This window comes from Urocampus carinirostris, chromosome 4 (assembly GCF_059441175.1).
Source record: "Urocampus carinirostris isolate Australia breed hairy pipefish chromosome 4, RoL_Ucar_1.0, whole genome shotgun sequence".
Classification (NCBI taxonomy): domain Eukaryota; kingdom Metazoa; phylum Chordata; class Actinopteri; order Syngnathiformes; family Syngnathidae; genus Urocampus; species Urocampus carinirostris.
The window spans coordinates 36,654,838-36,673,845 of NC_142352.1; the positions used below are offsets into that span (position 1 = coordinate 36,654,838).

Below are 19,008 nucleotides of genomic sequence, written 5' to 3' on the forward strand. Positions count from 1 at the left end.
ACAAAGTACTTGTATTGGATCGATACTATTATCCTGGGATCGATACTTCACCCCTCGACCATTCTCTAAGTATATGCCTGTTTGTGTCACTGACAGGCACAATTTTAGCACCTCTGCCTACCTGGCCTGTTGCTACTGAATCTTGCTTGCAAAAGAGAGGGCCAAAACTATGTGCGCACCCCTTATCAGAAGCTAAAAATGACAGAGGCAAACAGGAAGCGCAGCGTGGTGTGGACTTTTTTTTTCAAAATAACAGAAAAGGACAATGCCAAGAGGCATTTGTGTGGTAAATTGTTTGTCTTAAGTGGAAAATTTACATACACACATGAAAAAGGTTCACCCTACACTGAGTAGCGAGTTGTAACTTAAAATCTAAACATATTGCTGTTCCTGAACAAAAACCTGCAATTCTGTTGTCACAATGGCAACAAAGCCCAAAAACTATTTGGGTTTGACTCTCTTGACTTTTGCTTTGAAACAGTTGAGAGAAACATTGTATTGTTTACACTATTTGAACTTTCTGATTTATTTTCAAAATATTATGCAATGGAAGGTGTAGTTTACATGTTGACATAGTTTTATTTGTATTTTTGATACATTGCTTCTATTTTATTTGACTCTCTTAGCTTTTGTTTTGAAACAGAAGTAATATAAATATTTCTTTTTATTTTTTATACTAATAAAGTTTGAATCGTAGTTATCAAATAAAATAATGAAACATTTTAAGTGCCTAAAATCTCTGCACTGCGTTTATCGTAAAGATAAACTATTTCTAGAGGGGCTTCAATTGTTAAATGATTGACATTTTCAAGCAAAAAGTATTGGTATCTGTTCGTAATTGATCGATACTACTATGTATCTACTTGGATCGGATCAATACTAAAATTCCTAGTACCGCCCACCCCTAGTGCACTTGTTTTCGTTTGTTTTAAAGTGTGTACCTGAGCGTGCAGAATTCAAGCTTTCCCTGAGTCGCTCCTGACTTCTTTTTAAGTTGCACTTGGTGGTGCCAGACTTGAATGTCGCCGTGGTTTTAATGCGAGGCACACCGGACATCTCCGGAGCTTCGAAGGGAAGGAAATAAAAGAAAATCTTTTCATATGGATCGAAGTAAACATGCACTGAAAACCCTCAAAGGCTCCAGTCTGGCTCCGAATGGTGGCTGCTTTGTACTTACCGAAGCATTGCAAGCCACTGTTGTTCTTTTGTGCGTCAGCCAAGCAGGGCAGCGGCATTCCGCAGGTCACAGTGTAGGAATCCTGAGTCCCTGAAAAGACACGCGAAAGGCGGCGGCACATACAAAAGTGAACTTGGGGCCACAAAGACAAGTGAGGAGCGTGTAGAGACACGATGCGCCTGTCTGTGAAAGGATGTAGACGACTATTTGTACACGAGATTCCCCCCATCGCTTGATGTTCAAATCGTGTTTGATAACAACATTGAACCATGGAGGTCTTGTTCACATTCTTGACTGATGGAGCATAACAGTAAAATGTGTTTTAAGTGACTGTACTAGACCAGGGGTCAGCAACCCGCGGCTATTTAGTGCTGTGGCTCCCTGGCACTTTTCCAAAAATTCTCACAAATTGAAAAGGATGGGGCAGGGAAATATATTTTTCTTTTAATACGGTTTCTGTAAGAGGACAACCATGACACAAACACTTAACGTCTTCCAATTCCGTAGAAATATGTCAAATAAAAATTACATTTCAAATAGATTTGCTACTAGAATCGAGAGGGAAAATCAACTGGTATGAGTTCACAGGTGGTAAGTAATAGGTTTGAGTGCTGCTCTCTAACTGGTATCGGTTTGTAAAAATACAGGATAAAGGTTGTTGCTTCGAACACAGCAAAGTCATATATTGTGATGTGAAGTGAAGCTCTTAGGCTTGAACTCCTGCCTGGAAATCTTATCAGTAATGCAAAACTCAGTGGAATTTATTCTGAGATTATTTTCCTCTCTCTCCCCTGGCACCTATGTTAAATCTGAGCTGTGCGAGCCCAAGACAAGCCCATTTTAAGGGGCAAAGTCACAATGGAACTCTGCCACTTGCTACACCCCTAATTTCAACACAGAAGTAACATTAAACGGGTTAGAACCCAATCTTGCCATAGGCATTAAGTAATAAAGTTGATGCTTCTATTAAGTGACTTCTGACGTTATATATCTATTGAAAATAAGCGTCTGCTTCATCTTACTGTTATGTTAACATTATTTTGTTATTGAGTCATTGTTTGTTGTCCTGTTTTTATGTTCAAAATAAAGTTTTCATTCATATCTAGAATGACACATGGGCATATTATTGTGTATTGTTGCTGAGGCCGGAGGATGGGTACTTTGATTTGGTTTCAAAAGCTCTAAGTTGAGCAAAATGTACTGATATGGCGGATTTTGCAAATGTAAATAGTATTTTCAATTGTATTTCAATATCATTTTGCAATATAAAATCAAATATATAATGTAACTCTTAAAAAAGGTCATTCTAAAGATCATTCTATCTTCTTTTAATTATTAAAATTGACTCTTGTCGTTTTACAATTTCAGAGCGAGACGTAAGCAGTCAAGTAGTGTGCTTTGATCTTTAGCTATGTAGAAGGATAATGATTACTTGCTAGTTGTGAGCACGTTTATTTCTACTAGTGAAGCCTTAGGAACAGTTAGCAGCATATTAGTATCAATTAACTTTTAAGTCAACTTCTGTGCTGGTAAAACGAGAAATTGCGTACCTCAGCATAACCGTCTGCATACAAAATCACTGAAAAAAAACTTTTATGCGAGCATTCGTTTAATATTTTCATCATTGAGTTCGCAGATGGTATTATTAGCTTCTTGTCGATGCCAGATGTCCTCATAATTTTGTCCACATTGTGTGGTTGAATGTTTTTATCAAGAGTAGCTTACTTAGCCTTTGAGTTAACTTGAATAAATCAACTAAGAAAAGGATGTGGATTTTGTGTGTGTGAGAGAGATCTTACATCTGCGGCATTATTAAAGACCACAGTGGTGAAAGAAGGAATGACAAATCCTTTTGAACGGCGTACAATATGAAACAGATGCAGGAAGTCTTGCGTGGGCTACAAACGTTAAGCCAGCAAGGGTGGCACCAAAGTCAAAGACCGGAGCAGACATGTTTTTCTGTCAAGAAATTGGTCACAGCTTAGAGGTCAGATCAGAAATGGAGGATGTTGTTTTGAATGTATTTGGGTTGTTTGTGTTTTTTTTTTCAACAGTGCTGTTTTCTGTTGTTTATTTTAGATACATAAATTAAATACAGTAATCCCTCGGTTATCGCGGTTAATGGGGACCAAAACCACCCGTGAAAAGTGAAAATCCACGAAGTAGCGACGCCCCTTCAAAAATGCTTAAAAAATATATATATATTATTATTTTTTTAATTATTTTATTTTATTATTATTATTTTTTAGACCTGGTTAATGGGGACCAAAACCACCCGCGAAATGTGAAAATCTGCGACGCTCCTTCAAAAATGCTTTTTTTAAATTTTTTTAATTTATTTATTTATTTTTAAAAAAGAAAAAAAATATTTTATTATTTTTTTTTTTGAGACCCGGTTAATGGGAAAAGTGAAAATCTGCGAAGTAGCGAAGCCCCTTAAAAAATGTTTAAAAAAAAAAACAAAAACCAAAAAAAATTAATATATTTTTTTTAAATTAGTATTATTTTTTAGAACCACGAAGCTCTGAACCCGCGAACGTGGAACCGCGAAGTAGCGAGGTCCCACTGTACATGATTAAGCTACAAATTATATATATATATATATATATATATATATATATATATATATATATATATATATCCATTATCTGCCCTGCTTATCCTCAGTAGGGTCTTGGGGACTTTAGGCAGTGGGCAAGGGACACCCTGAACCGGTTGCCAGCCAGTCGCAGGGCACACACAGGGACAATTTAGACCGGCCAATTAACCTGACATGCATGTTTTGGGAATGTGGGAGAAAACCGGAGGAAACCCTCGCAAGCACGGGGAGAACATGCAAACTCCACACAGGAAGGTTCGATCTTATGACCTGAGAACAGGATATATATATATATATATATATATATATATATATATATATATATATATATATATATATATATATATATATATATATCCTGTCTTTGTCTGGCTGTTTTTCTGTGTGTCCTTCCACCACAAGAAAAGGGGGAAGAATATTAGATATGACCACCATCACAGGGTGTCAGGTAGGTTACTCTGGATATGAAATATGCCCCAAAAAGACATTCCCCCCTTCCAGGCCATAAGAACATTTAATTTTAACGCAATGCCTTTCTCACATTCAGAAGGGTTGACCTATATTTGAAAAAATGCCCAAAAAGTCGACTCAGCACTTTTGGCTTTCCTGACACGGCATTTTTTTCCAGTAAGACATTCCACTATCCCAGGGCAGAAGGAATACAAAAATACACACAAGGTAGAAACTTAGATCATCCCAAATGTAAAAACTGACACTTCTTTTTATAACTCAGCAGTTTTCACAGAAAAACATTGTACTCTTTGAGGCCAGGAAAAGTTTGTCCACAATCACAATATTTTACAAGCAATCTGCCAAAAAGAGAAATGCCACCCAAAAACAGTTTCGTGTCTCAACGCCGGCAAAGCTGTATTTTTAAAGCCATTCTGGTTGATTTAAGAATTCCGTCGTGTGTTTTATCGTGTATTTTGTGTTGTAAATTGCTGTGTATTTTGTCACAACAAAATGTTATTCAAATGATGGGGGGTGGATCAATGTGCTTGAGTTTTTAACGTAATGGTTGATCGATGAATGCCCCGTTCAACTGAAATGCCTTTCTTACCTCATTTAGCAGTCAATCAACTTATCAATAGTTTTTGCGTGACGTTAACAGTCGGCCATATTGGATTGGTCCACCAGATGCGGTCTGATGTTGTCATGGGTCTACATTATTTTTGTTGAATGTTTACATAAAATAGTAATGTGTAAGGGCTTGTTTTTTGACTTTACTCTAAATTTCTAAGTACTGTTACCTGGTGAGTGGAGGCCAGATGGAGAACCTCATTTGCAATGCGCCCTTTGGAGATGGTGGATTTACAGCATTAACCCTTGGTAAATATATTGCGCTGTTTCAGAGCCAAAATGAGTCCTATAGATCGCCTTATTAGAGCCCTAACCTCCACACCAAACGCTTTTCTCTAGTGAATTTAACTAATCACATTTCAGCTGTTAGTTGTTGCTATGCTCAGAAATCTTCTCGGATGCTTTCACAAAGAATCCTGATGGCCGTGTACCCTAACATCAGTCTTCAGAAAAGCTGTTGGTTTAGCCATTCAGATTCTAGCCGGTGTTGGCAAATGTCATCGGTTTCACAAACTATAATTGGCTAGGGGGCGGTAATCCATCAAAGGAATTAAGTCAAGAACCGTTCACGTTAAGGTGACCGAGCTGCACAAAAAAAATGTTGTGTTGATTTAATGGCGAGTAATCAGGGAACTGCAAAGCGAGCTAGCCTTTTGCAAGCAGGAAAACATTTTGTCCGCCACTTTTAGCCTAGAGCCCAAGCCTGACCCAATCCTTATTTCGGGGCAGTCAGGCCTAAATTGTCAATCATTACGTTCGGGTCGTGCCTAACTTTCTCTCTCACTAACTTTTAGTTTTTGTTATCCGTTCGTCATTGTTCTCTGTTGTCCCTGTTTATACAGTCTTGGCTAAATTGGATTTTTTTTTTTTTTTGCAATAGTCCTTTTGCTTTGTAGCATTCGTTTATTTCTACATTTATTTCTACATTTATTTCTACATATGACAGGATGGGGCCAATTCTAGAATGAGCCTACCAGCAGCGTGGAAGAGAAGAGCGACGTGATGCACTTTGCAAACTCACCACTGCTGATGTGAACTTGCGACTGGCACGTCAGGAAGCAACGGTCGCTTCCCTCCTGCTTGCTACAGTTCAAGGTAGGCTTGGAAGCGGCTTTCGCGGGTGGTAAACCCTCTGCCTCTAGATAGAAACCACAATAAAACTCCAAGGTAAAAGAGGAACGCGTTGAACAGTAGCAAAGAAGAAGAGGAACCCGATACTTGGACAGAAACAGCATCACCGCTCCGATTATTGTACAAATGCACACAAGAAACTCAGCCAGTGAGAGTACAAGAGAAAAGAGAACAGAATTCAAAGTATCTCCTGTTTTTGTCCCACAGTCCTTCCGTCTTCCAAAACTGGTCATAAAAGTTGGGCTTTTGTTGAAAATGGCATCTTATCATGCAGGAGAGGTATGGACTTACCAATACAGTCTTTTTTGTTCCAGTGGAGTTTGTAGCCAGGGTTGCAGGAGCATTCAAACCCACCCTGGGTGTTCTCACAACCCTGCTCACAACCGCCATTGTTCACGCTGCATTCATTGATATCTGAGAGGAGAAAGTAGTAGTGAAATTTGGGGAAAAATGTCAGTAATCCCCTGCAGCTAAACACTGGCGCAGGAGACTATGACACAATGTCAAAGTTACAGTGTGGAATATTTCACCTACTACATGTGCATGGTGTTGTGCAACGGAAAAAGAGTGCCAAAAAGTACAAGGTATAATACAAACTACGGAGACTGAAAGTGAAGAAAATAATAATATTTTTTCCCCTCACTCTTTTGCCTAACTTTTTGCCAAGAAAGAAAAAAGGAAAAAAGGAATCTAAGAAAAGAAGAGGAAGAAAGGTAAAAAAGAAAGGAAACAAGAACAAAATAAGAAAAAGTAAAACAAAAAGGAAAGAAAAGAAAGAAGGTCAAAATAAAGGGGCAAAAAAAAGTAAAAGAGAAAAAAGCCAGAACAAAAAGGAAGAAAAACAAAAACAAAAAGATAAAAAGGGGCAAAAAAAATACCTTAAGATAAGTGCACAAAATGGAGGGATATTCATCAAGATTATATATATAAAATCATCTAATCTCATTAGCTGCACCGCTTATCCTCAGTAGGGTCGCGGGGGTGCTGGATATATATGTATACATATATATATATATATATGTATATATATATATATATATATATATATATATATATATATATATATTTATAATTTTGCTTAAATTATTAGTTTTTTAAAACCATAATAAACAGTATAAAATGAAAAAAACAAACCTAAATTTAGATATCTGCATGTTTATTTATTTATAAATCCATACAATACAAAATACATAGTTCTACATGATCTCTTTTTTCCCTTAGGTAATTCTGAAATCAGAGTCAGAATCACATTCAACTAAATTAGTATTTATCTATCTATTTATCTACCTAGGTCATATCCCTCAAGAGGGGTGACCGACAGCAAGACACACACATACAATAACAAAGAAAATAAAATGGAAATAAATAACACCAAAAAAAAACACACAAAATGTTTTGGACCATGGCCAACCCAATTGCCCAAACAGTATACAGCACAAAAATACTAATAATAATGAATAGAAAAATATAAAGTATTTACCTCTAACATAAAGTATTCACAACCAGTATCTTGCACTTAAAACTGGGATTGCATTTAAAACCTGGATATTGCACTTAGAACTGGTATATTACACTTAAAACTTTTAGGGAAGATGCTATCAGATCTGATTCCAGACTGTACAGGCAGAAAAATAAAACATAATCAAATATTTTTTCCTTTTGGCAAATCCTTCGGCCAATATTTTCAACCCATTGCGGCCCACCACTCAAAAGGGTTGCCTACCCCTGCCCCAACCCTTCAGAAGCAGTCAAATTAAGACTGCCTGTTATGTTCAGTGTGCATTTCCTCTCGTAATATCCCGAACATTTTGAGTAATATTGCATGCGAGTTCCTGCTCATTCGTTCTCCCACCTGAACTCACCTCCACAGTGGGCCAGTCCGTACATGGTGTAGCCTTTGTTGCACAGACACTGAAAGCTACCAGGGGAGTTGACGCAGGTGTGATCACAGGTCCGCTCAAAGAAGCACTCGTCTATATCTTTAGAAAAAAAGAACATCACTTGACATAAAAGAAGTAGGGCGCTTCTTAAGAGGGATTTCCCATCCACACAGACAAACAGGTGCATTTGAATAACCGCTTAGACGATTCGGCCTTTGACAATAATTACAAGGGAGACGAAAGTCACGCTTCATTGAGGGGCTCAGTGGCTACTATCAGACTTTTCTAAGACTAAGATTTATAAGGCTCGATTGCGCCTACATTTTACCACAGCATCTAAACGGGAAAATTAGACAGAACCAGAAACAGAGGACTCCTCTCCCCCAGGCCACCACCCCTTTGACCTTTTGCTCTCTGGTAGGTCCTACATGTCCTTTAAAACAAGCAATAACATGGCTCAGAGACAATCTCTTCCCTAGAGCCATCACCACCACAAACTTGCGCACAAGATATCATATTTATCAACGTTTTTGGGAATGTCTTTGCTGCTAAATGTTATTGCACTCCCTGTTATTGCACTATTATTACCAAAGAAACATGCACTTACAACTTGGGCCAATCTCCAGACACTACCTGGTAAATATTTTTGGCGCACATTATTTATTTTTATTACTTTCTTTTAGGTCTTTATCATACTTTTATCTCATTTGTCCTTGAGTGCTATGTCTAATCTCATTGCAAACAGTGTTCACTTTGTTGTTATCTATCACAATAAAGACAATTCTATTCTATTCTAATCTAATAGAAATATGCATCCAAGTGTTTCGAAACAAAATGAAATACCCTACAAGATAAAGCATGACTCTATTAAAATGTATACATTTACATTTTTTGGGTGATGTAATGTTAAAAAACATTTGGGAAAATAATCATTTCTATCTATCCATCTACTATCTACCCTGGTCATATCCCTCGAGACTGGTGGCCGACAGCAAGACAAGCACATACAAAAATAAAGAAATTTTTTTAAAAAAAAGGGAAAAAGTAGCAAAAAAATACACACAGACATTTTTGGACCATGGCCAACCCAAATGCCCAAACACCCAAACAAGTTAGGCACCTCGGCACCCAAGTTGGTCATGCTTTTGTCCCTCCAGATGAAAACGGGACACCAGAAAGTGGCCATGTCACTCGGGTCAGGGTGACACAACACATTCTTCTGTTCAACAGCAGGGCCCGACAGCTTTCACTGGTTTACCCCTGCTGCATCACATGCCCATATATTAAGTAAGAAGTGAAAGATAACAGTTGAACATTAAAGATTAAACATTTTTTTATTTCATTTGATAAGTCTATTGTAATTTGTCCTTTTTGAAATATTAAAGCCACAAGTGATGCAATGTGTAAGTCATATCTATTTGTAAAGCCCTCAATCACAAAATATCTCAAAGGGCTCCTCAGACCACCATTACTATGTAAATGTGAACAAACAGGCCTAATCAAAATTTCGGAGCAGAATCGATCGTTTTTTTTCCCTTTGTAATCGTCGGTAAAAAAGAAGGGAAAAAAGATACGTTTTTTTGAGTTCTCTTTGACCCTCAATAAAGTTTTTTAATTGAGTTTTGGCGAGCTGAAGGTTTTACCTTGACAAGAGCGCTCATCCGTCAGGAGCTTAAAGCCTTTCCTGCAGTTGCATTCGAAGCTGCCGATGGTGTTCCTGCAGAAGTGATCGCAGCCGCCATTTTGAAGCTCACACTCGTCGATGTCTGTCGGTAAAAACGTGCGGAGAGTAATTAACTAGTTGGACATTCCAGTTTACAATAACAATATATCGTACTGCCACTTTTGGCCAATTAGCAGGTAATTTGTCACCCATGTCTATGAACTAGTGCACTCTAATTTTGGCATAGTAGCAAGTAGGGCAGTATTTCTCACGAGTGGACCTTGGTGCCCTGCAGGAAATTATCCAACTTCATCTAATGGTGAAAAAAATATAGTGTTTGGCCTCACTGCCTGGCTAGTGGTGATATGACTGAGTCAGCAGACCAGCATCTGGACCTGAAGCATGTCAACGCCTGCAACGACCAGCCGGCAGAGATGGGAAGCTGCGTCGTTGCTGTTATGGACTTTTTGGACAAATTTCAACATGTAACCTATTGTTCTCTTTTATTGATGTTCACTATGTTTGTGTACTGTTACCCAATGCGAAATATATTGCACCCTGGCCCCTTCTTAAGGTTTCCTTTTTCCTCATGCTGAGGTTTTGAGACTTTCCTTGCCTGCATGTTGGTTTAAGATCAGGTGATGATGCAATTGTAATCCTTTACAGTCCTTTGAGACATCTTGTGATCTAGGGCTATACGAATATATGAGACTTGACTTGACTTGGTATCTGACCCCAAGCACAATGCTCAGTCCAATTGAAGAAATATATTTAAAACAATCTTTTCAAGTAAATTTTGGGGTAAAATGAGAGGGGGTACTTAAAATTGCCAAAAGTATCTGTTGTCTGACTGTCACACAAAGACATTTTTGCTCCCTAGAGTTATTATTGTTCTTATTATACTCGGAAAAAAAGCATTTATATTGTTTTTTTGGAGCTGGAAATACTTATTATAATGATAACAATAGTTCGTAAAATGAGCTATATTATATAAACAGGCTGTAGTCCAGGTAACTAGTTTTTAAGACGACGTTCGAGCTTGCACACAAAAAACTGCTATTAATTATTATTTTTCTTATTATACTAGAAAAACAAGTTTTTAGAAAAAATATTCAACTGGTGAATAATTTTGTTCGTTTTTTTTTATATCTTACCTCAAAAAGTTACAAAATAGCCATACAAGAAAAATACAACAAAATATTATTATACACGTACGCTACATTAGAACCTGACTTGACTATTTAAACATAAACAAAAACTAGAACAGAGTTTGTTTGTTCTTTCTATCGGTGATGTCTTTTCAATGACACTGAAGTAAATTGTGGGCGACTAAAACCTTTACGAGTCGTGACTTTAAGAAATTGTACAAGTGAACAATTAGCGCTTTACTAGTATTGTACCACAAGCAAGAAGCAATATGGACAAAAGCTCGCGATTTGTATTTGTGTATGTGTACTCACTACGTAGGTATTGCTTTACTTGAGTTCTAGTAGTTGTGGGCCGCCATGGCCTGCAAGGCCTGCTCTGCTGTCCTAATAAATATCTGAATCATGTCATGTTAATTCTATTTTGCCCTGGAAATACTTATTAAATGCTTCTAAATTGTCTCTCAACTTTCCTTCATTGCTTTTCCCCTGGCTGCGCTGCTTCCAGATGTGTACTTTTCGGCCAGTACTTGTTGCCAGTGTCAGAAAACTACCCTGAGACCTTCACAATCATTCCTGCAGGCCCTGGGCCATAAAATAAGAGTTGATAATGCTGTTGGTTTAGCCAATCAGATTCCGAGTTGGACAGCCAACGCCTTCTAGAAGGTGTAACTAAACATCACCGATTACACAAACTGCGATTGGCTAGGGGTCGCTAAAGGAAGTATCATTACAAAAATATGAAACAAAAAAATCCCGATGTCCATGGCTTTAGTCGAACTGATTTTTTTTTTAGCCCTAAATCGAATAAAAACCTATGCCGGGAATACGACAACACAGGCTCGACGTTAATCATTAGCTTTGACGCAGGTAGCAAATAATTTCTTGATGGAATTGAAACGCACGAATCATCTGTATGAAAGAGTAATCAAAATCTTCTTGAGGATAGAAAGGATGATGGATTTTGAGCACGGATAAAAATATTTTTTCGTGAGTAAAGTTTGGCTGCACAGTATTTCTAAATAATAGTGCAATTTATTTAGGTTATTATTGATGCTTATAGGTGTATTAGCAGTAGCTGCATTAAACGTGTTAAAGCCGTAACAGTTATTGAGGGTTGAATTGAATCAGACGTAGAACTACTGAAGGCCTAGGTGTGAAATGCACGGTCCATCACCGTTGTAGATATGCACAGTTGATCAGTAGTGCAATCATATCACAGTGTTGGAGTTGCAAAACGGACCTTTGCAGGTTTTGGCATCCGGCTGCAGTGTGAAGCCGACTGGGCAGCTGCAGCGCACGCCTGTCGATGTGTCTTTGCAAGTGCAGTCGCAGCCGCCATTGTTGACGGCGCAGGTCTCTGAAAGGATAACACACAAAATAGAAGAAACGAAAGATGAAATCTTGCAATGGACCGCAATGTTTAGCAAAGAGTAAAATGGGTTCCCTTTGACTGTGGTACGTAATCTTTTTTCTATCAATGTGCAATCACAGTGCCTTGCAAAAGCATTGGCGACCCCCAAATCCCCCAAGAACTTTTTGTCACTTGGCCAAATTTCAGGCCTTCAACTTCAAGCTAAAAAAATGAAAAACATTTCTAAGAATCATGAACATCTAAGACACAATACTGAAAAGGATATTATATAATTATAATCATATTGTGCCATCAAATGAAACATATTGGCCCCCTTTGAGTATATACTTTGTCCAACCTCCTTTTGGAGCGATCACAGCCACAAGTCTTTTTAGTTATGTATATAAGTTTTGCACATCTTGAAATAGTTCCCCATTCTTCCTTATAAAACAGCTGAAGTTCCTTAAGGTTTGATGGTGATCATTTGTGCACAGCATTTTTCTTTCTAAAAATGCGCTTTGGGATTGATGTTTGGACTTTTGTTTGGTCATTCTAACACCTTAATACTGGTGGTTTTAAACCATTCCATTATTGATTTTGCGTTATGTTTAGGGTCATTGTCTTGTTAGTGAACCTGCGCCGCGTTTTTACTTCTCTTGCAGACTCTAACAGATCTTCTGCCAGAATTGTCCTGCATTTGGCCCCATCCAAATTCTCGTCGACTTTAATAATGTTAGTCACTGCTGAAGAAAAACAACCCCAGAGCATGATGCTGTCGATGTTTGACAGTGTGGATGGGGATATGACGTGATGGGGGGGACAACTATTTCGCGAATCACTGTATGTGCATATGGTATTATTAGTTATCAAGCTGAATATTTTGCTTTTTGTCACTACAGTGTACTTTATTTAGAGATTCTGTGATGCACATTAGTTTAAGATCAGGGGATGGTGTAATGGTAACCTGAGCAGTCCTTTGAGACCTTTTGTGATTTAGGGCTGTACAAATAAATGTAACTTGACTTGAATTTTGCGGCTTGAACAATCTAAGTCTCTCTGATTTTGAGTTTTTCTGTTTATATTGGTTTTTGTTTGTATAGCACTCAATAACATAGGCCTGCAAAGCTCTTCTTTGGGGTTCTGAGTAAAGGACAACCCGGAACAGAAGCTGCTGGTCTCCTTCTACAAAGCTACAGTGCCTCTTTTTGGGGATTTGTTTTGTTGCTGATAAATGTAATTGCACTTTTTTTCATTGCACTAGTGTTAAGATGCACTGTTCTATCATTGCACTATTATTATAATTTCAGCCAGTCTATAAGCACTACTTTGTAAATATTGTGCCAATTCATCCTGACAGTCTTTTATTTAGTTTTTATCTCAAAAGTCTTTATTAAATGTCTACGCTGGAGGACCATGTATAATCTTGTTGCATACAATGTTTCAGAACGTTTACAATACAATTTAATTGTATTTTATTTAAAGTAGTGATGTGTAGTTCATGAACGTAACCGCTTCATGAGCTGGCTCCCTTCAAGGCACTTTTTTCTCTTGCTTTAAAATTTTTATTTTGAGTGTTTTTCAGGGATTGTGTGTTTCACTTTAAATTTGTTGTACAAAAGGTAGGTTTATTCTATAGTTGATTTGTTGTTGCACTGAAAGGTAGATATTTTAACTTCATCCATCCATCCATTATGTGCACCGCTTATCCTCAGTAGGGTCACGGGGGTGCTGGAGCCTATCCCAGCTATCTTCAGGCAGTGGGCAGGGGACACCTTGAACTGGTGTCCAGCCAGTCCACAGGGCACACAGAGACGGACAACTCACTCGCTCATTCATACCTTAGGGACAATTTGGACTGGCCAATTAACCTGACATGCATGTTTTTGGGAATGTGGGAGGAAACCGAAGTGTCCGGAGGAAACCCGCGCATGTACGGGGAGAACATGCAAACTCCGCACAGGAAGGCTGTTGGCTGGATTTGAACCCATGACCGTGCTGCAGACACACTAACCACTCAGCTGCCTTGCCAAATATTTTACTTTGTACCAGTAATTATTAGAGATTCTGTGTTGCTTGATTTTTAAGTTAGTATAAAAAGTTGAACGTTTAAAATAGGTAAAGGTTTCCTGTATATTGAAAGAAATAAAGGCTATTGTAATAGAATTGTAAAATACAGTTTTCCAGGTAATTATTAATACATTCTGTGCACAATGTTTCATTATTATTCGTAATCTAGCAAAGAGCTCATTTAAGTGAGAGTTTAGCCGCAAGAGCCAGTGTTCTCAAATTGTCTCCTAACCATCGAGACATCTTAAAAGGGTAAATTCAGTCGTCAGAACGTCTTTCCTGCTTGCATTTACATTTTATCCTATTAAAAAATTATTAAAAAACATATTACATGTATAAAAAGGATTTAATCAACTTTCGGGATTTCGTACCTGCGTATGCCTATCTATACGTTTAGGTTATTCAAATACTTAGAACGCCCTACATGCTTGAATCAACGCAAAATGATTCTACGAAAGAATTATAAAGACCATTCTACCTTTATGCATCAACAAAAGAAGCCAAAAGCGCAGGGTAATACTGCGGATGCCGAATTATTCGGCAGTTAAACGCTTGGACGGGGTAGGACATTTCTGCAGAACACTAGTTTAGTAAAAAGCTGGAATTCCCGGCACGATTTTAAAGGGACATTGCGTAATATTTGTCTACTGAATGTCGCCGTACTGTGTAGTGCAACCAAAAACGGATGCGACGGAGACTCAAAGTGGCCAACAGCATCATTTTTTTATGCCCAGCTTTTCATCTTGTTTTTCTGCGTACCCTTAGCTGAAATATAGCGGACAATCATGTCAGCTTCCTTTAGGTAAACCTCAAGTTACGTAAAATAAATCCATAACTCTTGACCTACAAGTATCTAAAAAATTGCACAATAATATCATAGGTCACGTATCGTTGCCCATTGTTTAAACCCATATGGGTATTTTTAAAGAATGACATTTTTTTACCACTAGAAGACGCTAAAGAATACACAATGTCATATTCAGCAGTTATTTATCAGTGTTTAAAATTCAGTTTCAGCTCAATGCACTAGTACACTCTTTCCTGTACACTTGGCAGATACTTAAGTGCATTGAAACAGTGTTTGTCAACTGGTAAGTCAAAAGTGGGTTGCTGAACCGTCTTTGGTAGGTCGCGGGCCTTTGCCTTGCCAAAATAATGCTGACAAAAAAATTGTCATTTATACATTTTAACAGTAGATTATGATAATGCCCTGCTTGATCTCAATTACCCGTTCAGTCAATAGATGCGCTTGAGAGGGATCACATCTCACTTTATTGTGTTTCTGTCAGTTTACTTTCCTTTTGTTAGCCCCTAATAATAGGTCCTAAGAAAGTTAGTGACAGGGGAGAAGGAAAAGTGAGAAACAGTGACAAGAACGATCGAGCCGAAAAAGGAAATGATGCAACATACAAAAATGGTGTACAAGTGTCTGCCATTGAAATCCTTCTGGAATGCACAGTAAATTGTTTAAAATCTTTATATGTTTAGTGTTTTACCAGTATATCAATCTATATTAATTACATAATTAAATAATTATCAATGACTAGGTACACACTTCATTATTATTTGGACTTTATTTTAGCATGTGGCTATTTTAAAGTAGTTTTAGGGAATCTGTTATTCAGATTCAGATTCAGATCTACTTTATTGTCATTCTAGTACACGTGTATACAGAACGAAATGTCGATGCATCTGACCCCCACAGTTTCCTTGAATGTACAGATATAAATAAAGTTGTATTGTATTATGGCTACGTATAGTATTTTACCATAGTGCCGATAGTGCAAGAAGAGTAGCTAACCAGATGTGCAAAATGGGCAGTCAGGTTAACAAGTCAGGTACACAGTAACATTAACACTGTAACAATAACGCTGTAATTACAATAGTGCAGAGAGCAATGTGCAAGGAGTGGCAAGCTATAAAAAAAAACTGCCAGTAGTGCAAAAAGTCAGATTAGCAGCCGTTTAGAATTAAGTTAACTATATGTTAGATTGACCATTTAACAGTCTAATGGCCAGGGGGACTAGACTATTGCGGAGCCTGGTGGTCCTGCACCGCACACTGCAGTACCTCTTCCCAGAGGCTAGCAGAGTGAACAGTCCATGATGGGGGTGAGAGGGGTCCCCGGTAATGTTCTTAGCATGGGATAGGCAGCGCTTCTGGCCAATGTCCTGAATGGAGGGAAGTGTAGTCCCGATTATTTTCTCTGCTGTCCTCGTTACCCTCCTCACACTACCCCAGTCGGTAGCGCTGCAGCCTCCACACCACACAGAGATACAGCTGGTCAGGATACTCTCTATGGTGCCCCTGTAGAATGTGATGAGGGAGGGTGGGGGCAGGTGGGCTCTCCTCATCCTCCGCAGGAAGTACAGGCGCTGCTGTGCCCTCTTAACCAGTGATGCAGTGTTCACGGACCAGGTGAGTTTGTTTGTAATGTGCACCCCTAGGAACTTGATACTGCTGACAACCTCCACAGCCTTGTTGTTGATGCAAAGTGGGGCATGGTTGGGCTGGTTTTTCCTAAAGTCGACAATGATCTCTTTAGTTTTGTCAACATTCAGGACCAGGCTGTTGTCCCTGCACCAGCCCACCAACTGCTCCACCTCCTCTCTGTAGGCCAGGTCGTTGTCATCCCTGATGAGGCCCACCACTGTTGTGTCGTCAGCATACTTCACGATGTGGTTTGTGGCGGACCTAGGGACGCAGTCGTGTGTCATCAAGGTGAACAGCAAGGGGCTTAGGACGCAGCCTTGGGGGGAGCCCGTGCTGAGGTAGATGACATCTGAACTGTTCTGACCTATCCGCACTGATTGAGGTCTGTCACAGAGGAAGTCCAGCAGCCAGTTCCGCAGGGGGGTGTTGAAACCCAGGAGTCTCATTTTGTCTACCAGATGTTGTGGGATGATGGTGTTGAATGCTGAACTGAAGTCCAGGAACAGCATCCGCACATGGGTGTTCTTCTCCTCTAGATGTGTCAGGCTCAGGTGAAGCGCAGAGGAGATGGCATCCCTGGTGGAGCGGTTTGTCCTGTAGGCAAACTGAAAGGGGTCGAATGAGGAGGGGAGACTGGAGGTGATATGCTCTTTAACCAGTCTCTCAAAGCACTTCATTATGATAGGAGTCAGTGCAACGGGCCGGTAATCGTTGAATGATAAGATCTGGGGTTTCTTTGGCACTGGGATGATGTTGGCAAATTTGAAGCATGATGGTACTTTGGCTTGGTCTAGCGAGGTGTTGAAAATGTCTGTTAGTACACAAGCCAGCTGATCGGCGCACTCCCTAAGTACCCGCCCCGGAATGTTGTCCGGGCCTGGAGCCTTCCTTGTGTTGACCCTTCTCAGGGTCTTCCTCACGTCAGATGAGTCCAGGTGGAGTGCTCTTTCGTCCTGATTTGGAACCGCTTTCGCTGCAGGGGTGCCGTTTTGTGCCTCGAACCTTCCAAAGAATTTGTTGAGGTCATTCAGAAAGTCCATGCTAGTGTTCTGCACTGGGGCGGTGGTTGGCTTGTAACTGGTGATGGCCTGAATGCCTTTCCACATATCCCTGGTGTTGGTTGTGCTGAGGAAACGTTCCTGGATTTTTTGACTGTGCGTTCGCTTTGCTAGTCTGATAGCCCGGTTCAGGTTAGCCCTCGCTGATAACAGTACAATGTACAATGTAGGCTTATATGCAAGTATGTGAAGCACTTAAGGTCATCTTGGTGTTACAGGTCAATTTGTTTTGTGAAAAAAGGTGAATATATTCTACTCCCTCTGCTTTAAATGGCAAAATAATTTAATTGGCTACATTTGAGAAAAGAAAATGTTTTTCCTTTTTTGGGTCACAGCTAGTATTAGGGTAGAATAGTGGGTCCTCAAGTCAGACCGCATTTAACATTGCATAAGTTCTAAAATTATATTCAGGGCAAGCTAGGGCTCATAAATTCACCAGCATAGGAGAAAATATATTCCTGGTCATTATCTGGTCATGGTCGTTATTGACCGATTGTCTTTTACTGAAGTGTAGATGAGTTTACGGAACTTTAGTCGTGACTAGAGTCAGCAAACAACATTCGGCATATTTGCATAATCTTGATAAAATGAACAAAGACAAAGACAACTAGACAAGGATCCCGCCCAGTGTCATGGCCAGCATGGTCGCCGTGGCTCATTACACATTTTCCGTTCTGTTATGCCCTGTCCTGTTTAGTTTGAGTCGGAGGAAAGCTGTACTTGCCCATTCTGAGGGTAAGAATGTTTTTGTTCTGTTTTGTCCCGGAGTTTTGGACGACTTTCATTTTGTTAAATAAAAGTTATGATTGTCAACGCAAATGAGTTCTCCCTTGCTGCCTCCTGCCTCCGTTCTGGTCCGGTCCTCGTGACAGAATGAGCCAGCCAAGAAATGAACTCAGCGGACGATCCCATCCGACTCCCCTGCCTGCCTGTCCGACTCTCGTGCCTGCCTGTCCGACTCCCGCGCCTGCCTGTCCGACTCCCGTGCCTGCCTGTTTGACTCCCGTGCCTGCCTGTTCGACTCCCCTGCCTGCCTGTTCGACTCCCCTGCCTGCCTGTTCGACTCTCCCGCCTGCCTGTTCGACTCTCCCGCCTGCCTGTCCGACTCTCCCGCCTGCCTGTCCGACTCACCCGCCTGCCTGTCCGACTCTCCCGCCTGCCTGTCCGACTCTCCCGCCTGCCTGTCGGACTCTTCCGCCTGCCTGTCCGACTCTCCCGCCTGCCTGTCCGACTCTCCCGCCTGCCTGTCCGACTCTCCCGCCTGCCAGTCCGACTCCGCCGCTTGCCAGTCCGACTCCGCCGCCTGCCAGTCGGACTCCGTCGCCTGCCAGTCCGACTCCGCTGTCCGCTGCCTGCCAGTCCGACTCCGCTGCCTGCCAGTCCGACTCTGCTGCCTGCCAGACCGACTCCGCTGCCTGCCA

The 19,008-nt window shown here is 40.1% G+C and overlaps 1 protein-coding gene across 7 annotated transcripts in view; it reads right to left on the reverse strand.

Moving 5' to 3' along the window:
• scube2 (signal peptide, CUB domain, EGF-like 2) overlaps positions 1-19,008 on the reverse strand; it is a 79,736-nt gene that overhangs the window by 33,039 nt on the left and 27,689 nt on the right. For 5 of the 7 annotated variants that reach the window (XM_088334412.1, XM_088334407.1, XM_088334406.1 and 2 more), the window contains 7 exons: positions 11,919-12,035; positions 9,511-9,633; positions 7,850-7,966; positions 6,279-6,401; positions 5,878-5,994; positions 1,178-1,267; positions 942-1,064 (listed from right to left, as the gene is read on the reverse strand). In XM_088334412.1, coding sequence (XP_088190538.1) covers positions 942-1,064; positions 1,178-1,267; positions 5,878-5,994; positions 6,279-6,401; positions 7,850-7,966; positions 9,511-9,633; positions 11,919-12,035 — 810 coding nt within the window. The remainder of the gene's footprint in view (positions 1-941; positions 1,065-1,177; positions 1,268-5,877; positions 5,995-6,278; positions 6,402-7,849; positions 7,967-9,510; positions 9,634-11,918; positions 12,036-19,008) is intronic. The other 2 variants (XM_088334410.1, XM_088334409.1) reach the window with 1 other exon arrangement.